Source organism: Polyodon spathula, chromosome 13, assembly GCF_017654505.1.
Source record: "Polyodon spathula isolate WHYD16114869_AA chromosome 13, ASM1765450v1, whole genome shotgun sequence".
NCBI classification, from domain to species: domain Eukaryota; kingdom Metazoa; phylum Chordata; class Actinopteri; order Acipenseriformes; family Polyodontidae; genus Polyodon; species Polyodon spathula.
In genome coordinates, this window is record NC_054546.1 from 15,333,572 (window position 1) to 15,350,187 (window position 16,616).

At 37.6% G+C, this 16,616-nt stretch overlaps 1 protein-coding gene across 5 annotated transcripts in view; it reads left to right on the forward strand.

Moving 5' to 3' along the window:
• Positions 1-8,370: 8,370 nt before the first annotated feature.
• slc22a15 (solute carrier family 22 member 15) overlaps positions 8,371-16,616 on the forward strand; it is a 14,009-nt gene continuing 5,763 nt past the window's right edge. For 2 of the 5 annotated variants that reach the window (XM_041269044.1, XM_041269043.1), the window contains exons 1-7: positions 8,372-8,540; positions 9,547-9,684; positions 10,209-10,355; positions 11,251-11,383; positions 12,416-12,580; positions 13,986-14,115; positions 14,661-14,879. In XM_041269044.1, the coding sequence (XP_041124978.1) occupies positions 8,457-8,540; positions 9,547-9,684; positions 10,209-10,355; positions 11,251-11,383; positions 12,416-12,580; positions 13,986-14,115; positions 14,661-14,879 (1,016 nt within the window). In that variant the 5' untranslated portion in view covers positions 8,372-8,456. Of the gene's footprint in view, positions 8,541-9,546; positions 9,685-10,208; positions 10,356-11,250; positions 11,384-12,415; positions 12,581-13,985; positions 14,116-14,660; positions 14,880-16,616 lie in introns of all 5 variants that reach the window. The other 3 variants (XM_041269046.1, XM_041269045.1, XM_041269047.1) reach the window with 3 other exon arrangements.

Sequence of the window (16,616 nt, forward strand, 5' to 3'; positions counted from 1 at the left end):
TTCCTCTGCATATTACCCTTTGGTTAACCTGCAGCTTTTTATGATGTTCTGGCAGCATTGTGCGAATTATGAATCTAAAGTGCCCCATGTATTGACAGACTTTGCACTGCAGCATAACTAAATAAGCCCACCAGTATCTCACCAAACAGAAATGACTCCCAAATCATTCTCTTCCACCCCCCACCTCCATGAACAATCTCTAACATGAATAGCTTTGCACATACTGTGAGATAGAAATCTATTTGTTTACTTTCAGTGGGACTGATTGAATGGTTTACCAGCCTAAGTCTTTAAATTAATGCTACTGTGGATGCTTTCAAACAAGAAGGAAGGTGATCTGTCCAAAGGCAATGATGATTTTGATACGGATGTATGGAGTTGCACCTTCAGAGCTACTGAAGCCTGCTGTGGATTAACATCTACGCTGAGAGAGACAGAACAGTGGATACATTCCAGTCTGAAAAATGAAAAGCACGCTTGGAAGGTGCTCTTTGTGCGGCATTAATCTGTATACCTAACTAGTACTTACATGGCTCTGCAGAAAACAAATCGCTATTGCTGAGTCACATCTGAACATGTCATTAAAACAAAAAACAATGTTGCCTCCAGTAGTGAAAATAGAATTTACTTTTTTGTCTTTGCAGGAGTTAGTGTAGGATTCAGGTTGACATTACTTTTTTTAATTCTTAGTCTGGATCAATATTTCTCTTAAAATATCCATATATCTATCTATATTACTGAGAGTAATAATAGTTTTGTTTTCTTTAAAACAAAATTTGAATTAATCAAATGCGGTCATGATTTTTAAATAGACTATAGTATGAGTTAATTAATGTAAAGGTTCGACCTTCTGATGACAGTTTTTTCATAAAAACAGTATGTAATTGATAGAAATTTTTTTCAACTTTGTCAGAGAAAGTAAAAAGCATGTAATTTTTTTTTTTTTTTTTTTTAAACCAGAGGAAGTTTAAGGGCTTTCATCTTTTATAGTTGAATATTGTATTGTGCTATACAAGAAAAAAAAAAAAAAGTTTTATTTTTTGTAAAAAGAAATTGACAAATACATCCAACACTCATTTTTATGAAATCCGGCTCTATCTTTTAAGATACACATTTTTAACCAAATAAGACAAATTTTAATGCTTGAAAGTTATAAAATAAGAACTATTTTAACAGCCACTTCACAATTTAATCAATGTGTGGTGAAATAATGGTATGCATGCAATTGGATTTGGTTTTAAGGAACGTGCAAAATCTGGCATTGAAAATTTGCAGGATTAAAAAAAACAAAAAAAAGCCCCACAATATCGTCTCTTGGATCTCCCACACCATTGACCTATGACCTTCATTTTCCCCATAAACATCTACCAGCATGTGAAGTGTAATGAGTTTCTATGGTAAGGATTTTATGGACATTTGAAAATTTGGTGAAAGAAAAAAATACAAAAATCCTAACAAGAACAGACCATTCTTGCTTTGAAGCATAATAATTCTAGCAAGAACAAATAGGCTTACTTATCCATTCTGGCTTGGTGGAAGCCTAATAATAAAAACCCTAACAAGTACAATAGGTTTCCCTCCACTCTGGTCTAATAAAGTAAACTTTAGTTTAGGAACTTAGAGTAAAGTCATTGTTTCTACATAGAAAAAAAAAATCTAGTAGTGAAATTCATATCAGTGGATCACAAAAGTACCAGAAAAAAATGGTAATTCACTAACTTCTGTAAATCAGTATATTTACCTTCGGCTGGCTGTGTCAAGAAAACAAAATATCACAGCAAGTGGACAATTCAAGCCAAATTCCAATTTAGGAGCGAGGCAGCAGCCGTTTAAAATGTTCCTCCTCTATAAAATACATTGCTTCTGGAGAGGTGTTGTATATCTCTCTTGTGCTGCTTCCAAGAACAGGAGAGGCATTTCCAGTCAACAAGCATATATTTGATAGGACAGAAGCAAACATCTTTTCCACCTTGTTTATGATGAAAGTTGGGATGTGGGCCATGGAGCTGTAGAAATTCTAACCACCAGTGATCATTATAAATGACTGCTAGCCAGTCTCCAAATTCAAGGCTGTTGAGAGGGATTTCCGTTCCTTTAATGGAATTTTCTTGTTGATGGCAGTTTTAAGATTTGAAGGCAGAAGGCAGTCAAACTTGTCAATGGCATTTTCCTCAACATAGTGGAGTTGAATAGATTGTAGACTGTTTGAGACCTTTTCAAAGAAGACTTTAGCACTTGGCACATCATTCTTCTTAAGGTCAAAGCTGTCAGCTGTCCTTTTCACAATCCCTCCAATTCCGTCGGGAGCTCCCTTTCCGTGTGGCTCTTTTAAATCCCAGTGTAGGTGGCACAAGAGAAAGAAGACAGAAATTATTCTTATTTTTGTATTGCTTACTTGGACCATCTGACCAGAAATGTACTGTTTCAATTCTAGGCTGTTTCACACAGATGTTTTTCATTACTGGTTCTATGTATGCCCATGATACTGCATCCTGATGTTTGGATTATGTAACTACAGAAATCTGACTTTTCATTTTTTGTGTAGTACATCTCAGAGTGCAAATTTAACTGAGGCAGGTTCTGTCCAAAATGAGCAGCCTGAATCTCAGACTGATATTTACATTTCCATGACTCATAAATGCCTACATGTACAATTACAGTGTCTTCACTGCAGCTTTGCACCAAATTGCTGTATTCTTTGCACTGAGATTTTGCTAAACACACACGGGTTGTGGTTTCATTCCTCAGCTTTTTCTCATACTACCTGATAAGGCTCGAAAGGCTTCCTTGGTGTGTCACTATTTTAATGACTAACTGGTACACCATATGGTGTCATTTCTTCAAATCTCTCCCACTGCTTCCATGTCACTTGAGTTGTGTCACATGCTGGGTCTAAAACCATTTCTTTATCTTGAGGTTGAGAAATGTTTGAAGAAAACAGGCTTCACTTGCTCAGGTGCAACATACTAACTGAAAGCTGTCTTCAAGTCTTGTTGATTGCACAGCTCCAGATGATTTGAAAACCTCTGGCATTAAAGCTGCATTTTCTTGGTACTGACACAAAAATGTTTGGCGGTCTGTGGTTTTGGGTGCTTAAAGGGCCTTTGAGCACAGAAAGAAGAAAAAGTTTTACTGCTAGGTTTTCTATAAGGAATCCCGTGTGCAGGTTGAGGATCCTCCTTTGCTGCTTGTTTTCTAGTTATGGTGTCACTCATTTGTTGTCATGTGTGGTACATTCAGAAAGGACTCTTTCTTGATTGGCAATGCTCTGGATGAATGTGGGATTTTTAGTTTGTGTTTACTTTTCCTTATTAATTTGTATATCTTTCTGAATTCATTCAGAAGCTGATACTTCTTGGGGATCTTGCATTATAACGTCAAGGTCTGCTTTTTTTTCCCAGTTATGGTTTGTTTTCCATCAGTTCTGCATCTAGTGCATTGTGGTAACAAAGTGTTTTTCTTATGAATGGATTTTTTAATTTGACTTCCTTTCGGCATTTTTTCTGTTGTGCTTTGAGGAGATTCATTAAGTCTGTTTAATGGTTGTTTTGTTCTTACTTGCTGTACTTAGCTTTCTCCACTTTCTCTATTTTTTCCTTCAGCATATTTATTTCACGTGAATGCTTCTTTCAGCACGGAGAATTAATTAATTCCACTATGAATGAATCAAATGAATGAACGATGATGATAGCAATTGCAATTGCAGATGATTTATGAAGGGCACTGAGTGCTCGATGACTGTGGAGGGCACTCAGGGCCTGAGCGAAAGGTAAATTTGGCTGGAGGTCTCGTCCACAGGTTCCCGACGGCTACCTGCGTGAGGCCGGCTGGAAATACACGAACAGATACATGCATCTAGGTGCCGCAGATAGGAAGTGGCTGCGGCCACCTCCCCCCGAAACGATGAGGCCGCCAAACCATGAATGAATAATAATAAATAATTAACACGCTCCACAGTGGCATTCTGCCACCTAACCCCCAAATATTGAATTTAATGAAAATCAGCAGCTGAGACACGGCCTGTCCCCCAGAGCATGACTGCACCGAGAAATAAAGCCCAGCCTCTCCAACCCGACCACTCACCCCACAGAACTAAATACAAACCGCTCAGTACTCAGGTAAGGAAAAAAACCCTACTCACATATTATTTATTTTTTAGGGAGAAACCTCAGGAAATCCATGGCTGAGGGCAGCCCTTCCTCCAGGCTCTAAGCGGCCAACTCCCATTTCGGCTTCCCAGCGCTTGACTAAGCAGCTGAAACAAAAAGAAGCAACAAGAAAGAATAACACACAGAGTTTTTAATGGGCTTGCTGATGACATATTGCTGTTTAGGAGCAGATTCTCCTTCCAGAACAACCAAGTTTACAATTCTGATCAGATCACCTTTACGCTGTGAATCTGACGGCGTTGATGTGTTACGGAGTTGAAAAAAGAACTTTTGTTTTACATCGTATCAAGGCACAAGACAAAGCAGCCATCTTGTTTTACTACAGTTTAGAAGTGACACAAGGAGCTTATAAAATTACACATTTTTAATCTTAAATCATATTTTAATTTTATTTACAAGGCCATGTGATGATTTGCTTCACAGAAAGACCACCAGAAGTGCAAATACAATTCTTTATCACACAACTTGAATATCCAGCGCACTTTTGAATACATGTGAGATAAAAGTGTTTCAAAATGCTCCATATTGCATTTTCCCATTCTGACAAATGATGCGATGTGGTGCTTTAAAGTTAATTAATTCCAAAACCGCACAGTAAAACATCCCCAAATGAACCGTACCTAAAGTAACATTACCATTCTTTATCATACAACTTGAATATCCAATGCACCCTTTTTGTATGTGCAGTATGTAAATGCAGTATGTAACTAGAATGGAAGTTTCTGAAGAAACTTCATCTGCGTTGTATAGTGCCTGTGTATACGGTGGTCAAATGCATAAATTTTCTATGTAAACAGTGTGGTAGATGTAGTTATGACAGTGCAAAGCCTTCTTACATAGTGTAGAAGTTTTAAGCTGTAAACAATAGTCTGACCTTTCAGGACAGACATTTTTAGAAAGGTTTTAGTTGGTTTCATATAAGAGTTCTATAGTAAATATGACTCAATGCGCAGTCTGTAAGGAGATCTAAACATTCTCTGAGGGCAAAGGTCAAACACAAGCTGCTTTTTGGATTCAGCTTTATTGGTTTCTATATGTGTTCAATATTGATTATAACCCAATAAGCACTCTGTACTGGAGTTATAAGCAGTAATAAATAAATAAATAAATAAAAAGGCAAATTGCCAAGATTCAGTATCCAGCTCTGGAAAGGTCAAAGGTCAATGTCCAGGACTTATTTTTATAGACCACACTGTGGTTTCTATAAGTGTTCAATACTAACTATGGATCTATCTGCACTCTGTAAGGAGATATAAGCCATCAAAGTTTGACTTTGGGCAATTTAATAAGATCCATAAATTCAACTGGCAATAAAGACAATAACATAAATCTACAGGTACAGGGCAATAACTGTGCAAAGCTGTAGCAGGAGATATGTTGTCAAAAAAAAGGTCCAGAATGAGAATAATAATAACTAGAATTGAAATTTCTAGAGAAACTTTATCTGTGTTGCAAAACGTGACAGGTCAAATGTCATTGTCAAGGTCATTTTTGGATATGGCATACCTGGTTCCTATACAGGTGCTATAGTAAACATCACTCTATCTGCTGTAAGGAGCTATATACTGTCAAAATCTTGAATTGTCAAGTTTGACCATGAACAATAGATTATAGCCTTTACAGTTTTGGGGGATCACAGCTTGTGACCCCTAAATCCATGTTTAACTTATCTATTATATAGTCAGTTGACAGCTACCAACATGTACAAAGAGAAAAGTTCAACGTGACATGGTTCCCCGAGTTATAGCCATTACAAATCCATTATGTTGTTTATGTTAATGTTTAGGGGTCTGTTGCCAGGGTAACAGAGTATGGTCCAGTGATTGAAGTCCAGAAGGTCATCGGTTCAAATCCCACCTCTGAATGACTCACTGTGTGACCCTAAGCAAGTCACTTAATTTCCTTGTGCTCCATCCTGCAGATGAGATGTTAAATCAGTGTCCCATTGTAAGTGACTCTGCATATAATGCATGGTTCACAGCCTACCTCTGTAAAGTGCTTTGTGATGGTGGTCCACTATGAAAGGTGGTATTGATTTATGCTATTGTCTTTATTGCCAATTGAACTTATGGATCTTATTAAATTGCCAGAAGACACTCCAAAGTCAAACTTTGACGGCTTATAACTCCTTACAGAGTGTAGATAGATCCATAGTTAGTATTGAACACTTATAGCAACTACAGTGTAAAATAAGTCCTGGACATTGACCTTTGACCTTTCCAGAGCTGGATACTGAATCTTGTCAATTTGCCTTTGTATATATATATATATTATATATATATATATATATATATATATATATATATATATATATATATATATATTTATATACCGCATTTCCCTTATAAACGTTTGCGTAAAGGGAAGTTTGGTTTTATGATCGGGGTTTGTTTCAAACTACCGTTATATATATATATATAAAAGGGTGCGTTGGATATTCAAGTTGTATGATAAAGAATGGTAATGTTACTTTAGGTACGGTTCATTTGGGGATGTTTTACTGTGTAGTTTTGGAATTAATTAACTTTAAAAGCACCACATCGCATCGTCACAATGGATAGATGCAATATGGAGTGTTTTGAAACACTTTTATCTCAAGTCTATTAAAAGCTGCGTTGGGTGTTCAAGTTGTAAGTTAAGGAATTATATTTTGACTATACATTTGGTTAATTTGGGGATGTTTTACTGTGCAGTTTTGGAATTAATTAACTTTAAATGCACCAAAGCGCATCAGTTGTCACGATGGGAAAATGCAATATGGAGCGTTTTTAAACACTTTCATCTCAAGTTTATTAAAATGTGTGTTGGGTTTTCAAGTTGTATGATAAGGAATGTTATTGTTACGATAGGTTTAGTTCATTTGGGGATGTTTTACTTTGCAGTTTGGGAATTAAACATCTTTAAAACCACCAAATCGCATTATTTGACACATAGACACATGGAACGTTTTGACAGTCTTTTATCTCAAGTTTGTTTAAAAATGCGTTGAATGTTCAAGTCGTATGATAAATAATCGTATTTTTTAATAAAAATAAATAAATAAAGCAATCTTCATACACTTTTAAAAGAACTACCCCACCCAATCTCTCCAAGTGCGTGAAGTAGCAGCCTGCACAATGTTAACAAATATTTCCTAAAAAAAAAAAAAAAAAAAAAAAAAAAACAGGTTTCTGATGTAAAGATTTTCATTAGTGTTCAGTGGATTACACGTTATATTTCAGAAACCGTCTAAATGCCACACGCTACCTCAGCATAAGGCCATGTCAACAGGTTTTTAGCCCGGTCTCCTAGTAACAAGGATAGTTTTTATCATTACTGCTGGAATTCTTTCTCATTGTGGCTCCGATGAGACATGCATTTCAGAAGCATGTTAGCACATTAATACCAAGGCAGTTGAAAATAGATTTTTGAAATCGATTGCTTGCTCCAGCAAAAACACCAGGGATTTAGAAGGTGTGCATTTCCTGCAAAACCTATTCTGCTTGTGTAGGAAGGAGCTGTACTCACAGGGGATTAAAAGAAACAACATAGTTTAAATAAACGACATGCTTTTTTTACATTTCTGGGGGAAAAACATAAAAAAGGCAGATATCCAAAAACATAATTTACTGATCTTTTATAAAAATAATCGATTATACATTCACAGCATACTGGGGTCTATGTTAATGATCTACAGTACAGTCCACCCTCTGAGCCCCATGACATCAATGTTTTTCTTTGTGCATTTGAGAATGAAAGTAACAATTCTGGAATATTACTCTTCTAAGCATCACAATGCTATTTCTCCAAAATGGTTCCTTCAATCATGATTCTACCCCCCATGACCTTTCAAATGCCATGACGTCAAGAATTTTGTTCCACTGTGCCATGGTCTGAGGAAGAAGGCCTACCGCCACATGAAGAGTCCAGCCTATTATCTGTTGACACACTTAAACACATGGTTCATTCCCATTTTCAAATGCATGCACACTATGTAAATGAGTAATTCGTCCCACAAGTACCAATGGTCCTAGTATTTAATACCAATGCAGAAAGACTTGGTTTACCCCAAAATAGGTTTCTACAATGGCACTGTGTTTAAAGCCATTTCACAGCTGACCACTAGGCGGCATCAGTGTCTTTCTGGGTAGTAAAAGAAAGCTCTGCAAACATGAGCGCCAATCTTTTACCACCAGCTCCTACGTCATAGAAATAGCCACATCCACGTACACAACTCAATCAAGCCACAGCTGTACTGAGCGCTTCAATGCTGCTCTTCTGTCCACGGTGGTGCAAAATTAACTGGGGATGGATATAGATGAAGCTTTTCAGTCTGTAGGAGAATTCGGAAAATATCAGAAACGACTTACAGCTCCGATCATTTTGCTACAGGTTTCGTATTTCTTTTGATGTTCTTGATACAAGTTAAAACGTAGCATGCAATTCGAAGTTTAATGTTAAACAGCGAAATTAAAGGCCCGAGTCAGAAGTAGTATTATTATTATGCATATTGATTGTAATATTTATTTTATGAGCGGCTTGTTTCTGCAAGTGGCATTTGAATAAACACCGTATTATGTTTTTTTTTTTTTAATATTTAAACATATGGTGCAACATTATGGTACAGGAACTTTGAAGACGGGCATGAGTTTTCAGTTGACGTGTCGAGCTGTAAATATTGTTGAAAAATACTTTGATTTTACGTAGTTACTGCATGGTTTGCAATTTTAAATATTATAATTAATGATAACAGTATGTATGTGAATAATAAATAATGTTATATGTAACTTTTAAATGAACACAGTTTTCTTGTCGTACAAAGACACACGTGTGCTTGGATTAAGTAATATTTGCTATACTCGGTCACTTATGCTTTGTTTGAGTAAGTTGGTCGGTACTATTAGTCATTAAAGTTGATGCGTTTAGGTAACACATTGTAAACGCTAGTTAAGGATTGAGTTGGAAAAAACAAATCGAAGTGTCCTGAAGTTAAAGATAAACTATTCTTTTTAAAATTAAAGTTTCAAATAAATGTTTTGGGTGCTTCGGTAATGGCTTTTACATTTTTGCATAGAAATGTATATGCATGTCTTGCACTTATTTATGAACTAACTCTAATGGACATTGTTTACGTCTCCGTTATTATAACTAGCGAGCTGTCGTGTGTGTGGGCAATGTACGTGACTTGCATTCTGCTAATTTAGAGGGGACTGCATTGTTGTGCGTGCAAGCTTTGTATGTAGAAGAACATTGACGTTCTCCAATATATTGCGACATGCTAATTCATTGAAACCAACACATGTATAAGTTGGTTCTGTACATACCTTTGTACTTTATGCTAAGACGGTTTATGGTTTATATAACATGGTGAGACCCACCTATGTCATTGTACATGCAGGAACTACGGATTTGGGACATGCAATTAAGCGTTGGGTACAGGGGGGCAAAAATAACAAAATATACAGGCCCTTTTAAGCAGTCAAGATTTGCCCAAGCAGCTTGCTTGAATCCTGACCAGAGCACACAACTCCACAAGGTAGAACTGATTTTACCAGCCACTTCTGTGTTTCAATAGCCTACATGGGGGTTAGATTGGCAATCAATATAACAATTTACCTCACCACATTCTGTGCATGTTTTTTCTTTCCTCTCTGATTAGATTAGGGTCCCCATTCAATTATTGGTTAATTCAGACTATCGGGGTTTGGGTTAACAATAGAACACATGTTTCAAAGGACCATTTGGATCCCTGTAGTGTTAGTGTTCATCACTTGCATTTCAGGCGTGCTTAGATGTGTTTATAAGAACGAGGACGAAAGTCTGAGAATTTGCAGCAATGAAAGTAATTCCTTGTGTTGCACGACTTATGGCCCATTCTGTATGGTATATCAGCTCTGTGTTTCACACTTTTTGGACAAATAGCTAGTCCAGGAAGTCTTATGTTAAATACTGCTATCTTCCAGATAAATTTCACCCATCTGTTGTATTGTTGCTGTACTTGTTTGAGGGTAGTGTTTTAGAAGACGCTGTACAGTGGTTATTCATTTTGTGATATTTTAGATTTACATGGCCTGTCAGTCCATGCTGATTGTACTCGTTGGAGCAGAGCCAGAGTATCGTGTAGACAAGGAAGAAACTCCAAGCTCCCCCGAGGACCTCATTAAACATGTGATTTTTAAAGAGGACCTCGATTCCATTGTAACTGAGGCAAGTAGGCTGCATGATACAGTCAAAGCCTTTTATTCTCAGGTTTTTACTGTTTATTTATTTATTGTTACAAGTGTAAAAAGTGATTTGTTGTGGCGTCTGCATATTCTTCAGTAGTTTTGCTTTCTGTGTGCTAAATCTAAAGAGTAATTGTGGGGTTCTGAAAAATATAGCGTTATGCATCACAATATCCGCGCTAGTGCACTGGAGTTTGAGATCTGTTCTCTAAGTCACTGCAGGAAAAGTGATTAAAAAAAAAAAAGAAAAAGATGCATAACAAGTGCTCTGGCTTTTCTGTTCTGCACCACGTCATGGATCATTGTTTGCTGTGTTACCTGTTTGACAATGTGTACCTTACACTATCAGTGCACTAGAGCAGACATTTTGAAAAGAGCTTTGAAACAGACTTTAAAGTTGTCAGTGTAAAAAGTTTTCAGGATGTTAACAATGAAAAGAAAAATTACAGGTACGTTGTTTAAACAGTTGTAGCAGCACCTGGGGATGTGTAACACTATATTTTCGGAACCCCGCTACTTACTCTTGTTTACACTCTAGTTTGTTTACATTACCTGCAGTGAAACAAGCATCTTCCTCTTGCATGCATTTTGCTTATTCAAGGAGCCAAACTGTTAGTCAGAAGGATCAATAATTTAGATTGGGGGACATGCATCCGTTGCTAATTGTTGTTGGGATTGATCAGTGGGCAAACTGCATTCCTTCTGGATTGCTCTGTGAATGAGAGTTCGTAGTGTGAATAGCGTATCTTGGGTCCCTCAAGATCATGTGTATATACAGTATTTACTACTGTAATTCTAAATTATAATTACACATTTTAAACATGTTTGTGTTTCTATGGAAAGTCCACTGACAATGCTTTCTGTTCTGTTTATCACAGTGGTTTCTCATCAAGCACCAAGCCTATAAAGTGAGCCTTGCTGGATCTCTGTTTTTTGCTGGAGTTCTCATTGGTAATATTCTGTTTGGACCTCTTTCTGACAAGATTGGAAGGAAACCGGTCTTTCTTACATGTAAGCTATTGCATGCAATGTGATTTCAGCAGATAAGAAAATGCCACTGAAGTAGACACAGAGCACAAAGAGAGAAAAAAAAAGTTTTTTAAACTACTTTTAGCCAGCAGAAAAACATGTAAAAAAATATTACAATAATACCCTCACATTAGGGAACTGTCAGAATCATGGGCTTTAAAAAAACTGCCAAACAGTGCCTGTATTGTTGTTTAAGCATTTCAATATTTTATGTTAAATATTTAATCACTATTTCAATGTTAATGTGCTTTTCTTGTTTCATTTTGTTCATGCCCTTATAACATACACGCTAGGGGTGGAACAACTACTTTGGCCAGAGTTGAATAGCTGCCACTTAAAAATAATATTCATCATGCATTTTTTAATGTCTGGGCCTCTTAGTGTTTGTACAGTTTTGTAACACTTTGAGCTTTGTGCACTGTACTTTGAAACTGCTTGGATTTTTTTTAAAGCTTTTCATGTTCTAAAATGTAGTATTTAAAATGCTCTTCCCTACATCTGAAACAGCACACTTCACTGTTACTTTCCAGTGCAAATGACTGAATACAATTAAATACAATTAAAATATCGACATTGCTAGTTTGCTTCTATTAGCCACTGTAAACACACAAAACAGTATATTTGAAACTGAAGTGTGCGATTAGCCGACTGTCATTTTTCTCATCGACCCCTGACACACACACACACATTTACACTACAAGCTACATTTAAAATGAACAACGTCACGTTTCTTTACTCCTACAGCGCTGAATATCTATTGATTGTGTGTTTAAAGTTAAGGATAACATTCTAATTGTAATATGTGGTTACATTTTCATAGTGAGAACCTCTGGTCTGTGGTATGCACCTCAGTTTTGTCGACCGGATCTATACCGTACGTAAACGATCATAACACAACGCAAGCTTGACCACCAGCCCGATGTAAATGGGGCTCTTGTTTTATTGCCGTTTAACCTCTGAATTACCTCTAACCTTTACATTATTGGTTATTTATTTGTATTCTTTCATTGGCAGGTTTGCTGCTTGAGGTCATTTTCGGATATGCAACAGCATTTGCCCCAAACTATGAATTTTTTGCTGCTTCTCGTCTGTTTGCGGGTATTGTGAATGGCGGAATGGCATTGGTTTCTTTTGTACTTACCCAGGAGTACGTAGGCAAATCATACTGGGCATTAACTGGTAAGCTGTGTGTTATTGACCTCCCTGCTTTTGAAAAAAATATGTTTTTTCTCTGGTAGTAAGACTTGTAGAGTCCCTGGCGTGTCGTCTGTTGCATAGGCCACTAGAGGGAACCATGAGGCTTAAAGCTTCCTCTTAGTGAGCCATAGTTTAACGAGACTTCAGAAAATATAGTTGTGCCCAACAGACACTAAGGGATTAATCCACTGTAGATTGTATTGGACCTAAAACAACAAACCGTTTATTAGGTATTTATTACGAGGTTGCTTGATCTAATTGTAAAATTGATAGAGTAGTAAAAAATCATGGTTTAATGCTCTATGTGAACAAAAAACATTATTCAAAACAATTGAAACAAGCTGTCTTATTGTACCTCAGTCAGAGCAATAACCAGTTTGCTCACATTTAAAGGGAAGTATTTCCTCTATTGGTTACTTTATATACACAATAATACCAGCTTGTTTCTTACGACGCACTATTCTATATTTTTATAATACAGCAGAGAGTCAATTATCCAAACTAATTGGGACCAATACTAGTTTGCATATTTGATTTGTATGGATAATCAAACAGGTATTAATAACAATTACAGTACCTTTAGTAATGTATAGCATAAAGTTAACATACACAAGTACCTACTTCATAGACTAGTTATTTGTCCAAATAGTGTGAAATACAGACCAGATATACCATACAGAATGGGCCATAAGTCGTGCAACACAGGGAGTTACTTTTATTGCTGCAAATTCTCAGATTTTCGTCCTTGTTCTTATAAACACATCTAATGCAATTCAGTAAAATTAACACATACAGTTAAGGTAATGAAATACTGTAATTAAAAGTTCTGTATACCAAAGTTTGAACTTTAGGAATCATTAAACTTCAGCAATTCAGTAAACTGTTTCTAGACTTTGATACTTGCTGTTAAGGCATTGTAATACCATCCACTTGAAATTAATAAAATAAAAGTTCTTAGCTGATCAATAACAGACAGGATCTCAGGCCCTTCCTGATTAAACAGAAGAAAAACCAAGAACAAGGTGACTGTTTTAATTTGCTTAACTGCAACAATTGAAAGCACACAATGCTCCATCTAAGGTTTTGATGGTCTGAATAATTCTGTAACTCATTTTGTAGCCGTTTTAGCAGCAGAAGCTGCGTGCGTAACACACCACACGTAATTCATTGCGTGATTACATGTCTGTTCGATGGATTAGACAGTACGGCTGATCAAAGATCGGATAATTGACTCTATATGATTAAATAGTATAGCTAGTAAATTGTGACATCTGGTACAAAGAACTTTCAGAAAGCTGTATTGACTCAATACAAGTGTGTATTATGAATATATAAAATAATTAAATAAGGCTACATCATTTTCAGTGCTTTTATTTTTTGTTACCAGGCACCTTGACCAATATGATGTTTGCAGTTGGAATAGCTGTGTACGCTGCAATGGGTTACCACCTCCGGCAATGGCGCACCCTGGCAATGGCTGCCAATACCCCTGGGGTCCTGTTTTTTTTTCTCTGTTTGTAAGTTATTTGGACATTTTATAGTCTATAATACTTCTTATGTAAAAACTGAAAAGCAAATGAATAGCGTACTGAATTAGCGGATTTTGTTTAAATGTTTGGTGTATAGTGGAGAACCAAACCCAGCATATACACTTTTACTTGACATGCCTACCGATAGTGATCAATTGGTTGACCAAGTTAATCCCAATTGCATATGCAAAAATAAGTACAAAAAAACAAGCTAATAACCCAAATATCTTGAACAGGAGTCTGTGATAATGTTGCTAGTGCCAATAAGAGTTTAGAACCTTGACCAGCGCTCCTTTTAAAGTCACAGTTCAGCTTTAGTACAAACTGGTACCAAAATACCCATTCCAAATCACAAAAGATTTACTATGGTTTGCCATTTTTACAGCCAAGAAAATAAATTGTTACTTTTTAAAAAGTAATGAACCGTACATACTGGATTGTGTTGGCAGTTGCTGAGCAACTTGCCACGTTTTTCAACACAGAATACATTTTTGTGTGTAATATCTGATTGCACTTTAATTCGTCAAGCACAGATCGCTGCCAGAGTCTCCTAGGTGGCTGTACTCTCATGGATTCACGGATAAAGCTGAGGAAGTGATGCAGGAGATGGCGATTAGAAATGGAAACAGAGTGACAATCAAACTGAAAATGTGTGCAGGGACAGCAAAGATGGGGGAGTCGAGCCCCAGCCTCCTGGACCTGGTAAAGCACCCCATCCTGCGCTGGCGCACTGTCATCTTGATGTATGTGTGGTAAGTGGAAGTAAAGAAGGGAACTGCTGAGATTGTACAAACAGCTCAGGGATAATGATGATCTTTATTTTTATGTAGCCCGTTTCATAGTGGACCACCATCACAAAGTGCTTTACAAGGTATGAGACTAGGGTGTGTGAACTATGCATCAGATGCAGAGTCATGTACAACAAGATTTCACCTGAAAGACGGAGCACAAGGAGGTTAAGTGACTTGCTCAGGGTTACATAGTGAGTCAGTGGCTGAGCTGGGATTTGAACTAGGTATCTGGTGGTGTGGACACACACACACACACACACACACACACACACACACACACACACACACACACACACACACACACACACACACACACACACACACACACACACACACACACACACACACACACACACACACACACACACACACACACACACACACACACACACACACACACACACACACACACACACACACACACACACACACACACACACACACACACACACACACACACACAGAGACAGAGAGCTCTGGAAAAAATTAAGAGACCACTGCAAAATTATCAGTTTCTCTGGTTTTACTATTTATAGGTATGTGTTTGGGTAAAATGAACATTTTTGTTTTATTCTATAAACTACTGACAACATTTCTCCCAAATTCTAAATAAAAATATTGTCATTTAGAGCATTTATTTGCAGAAAATGACAACTGGTCAAAATAACAAAAAAGATGCAGTGTTGTCAGACCTCGAATAATGCAAAGAAAATAAGTTCAGATTCATTTCTAAACAACACAATACTAATGTTTTAACTTAGGAAGAGTTCAGAAATCAATATTTGGTGGAATAACCCTGATTTTCAAGCACAGCTTTCATGCGTCTTGGCATGCTCTCCACCAGTCTTTCACATTGATGTTGGGTGACTTTATGCCACTCCTGGCGCAAAAATTCAAGCAGCTCTGCTTTGTTTGATGGCTTGTGACCATCCATCTTCCTCTTGATCACATTCCAGAGGTTTTCAATGGGGTTCAGGTCTGGAGATTGGGCTGGCCATGACAGGGTCTTGATCTGGTGGTCCTCCATCCACACCTTGATTGACCTGGCTGTGTGGCATGGAGCATTGTCCTGCTGGAAAAACCAATCCTCAGAGTTGGGGAACATTGTCAGAGCAGAAGGAAGCAAGTTTTCTTCCAGGACAACCTTGTACTTGGCTTGATTCATGCATCCTTCACAAAGACAAATCTGCCCGATTCCAGCCTTGCTGAAGCACCCCCAGATCATCACCGATCCTCCACCACATTTCACAGTGGGTGCGAGACACTGTGGCTTGTAGGCCTCTCCAGGTCTCCGTCTAACCATTAGACGACCAGGTGTTGGGCAAAGCTGAAAATTGGACTCATCAGAGAAGATGACCTTACTCCAGTCCTCTACGGTCCAATCCTTATGGTCTTTTGCAAACCTCAGCCTGGCTCTTCTTTGCTTCTCATTGATGAAGGGCTTTTTTCTAGCTTTGCACGACTTCAGCCCTGCCCCTAGGAGCCTGTTTCGAACCGTCCTCGCCGTGCACTTCACCCCAGCTGCCGTTTGCCATTCTTTTTGTAGGTCACTTGATGTCATCCTACGGTTGCTGAGTGACATTCGAATGAGTTGGCGGTCATTCCGGTCAGTGGAGAGTCGTTTTCGCCCTCTGCCGGTCTGTAGCTTTTTTGTCCCCAATGTGTGCTGCTTGACCTTGTTCTTATGAACCACCGTCT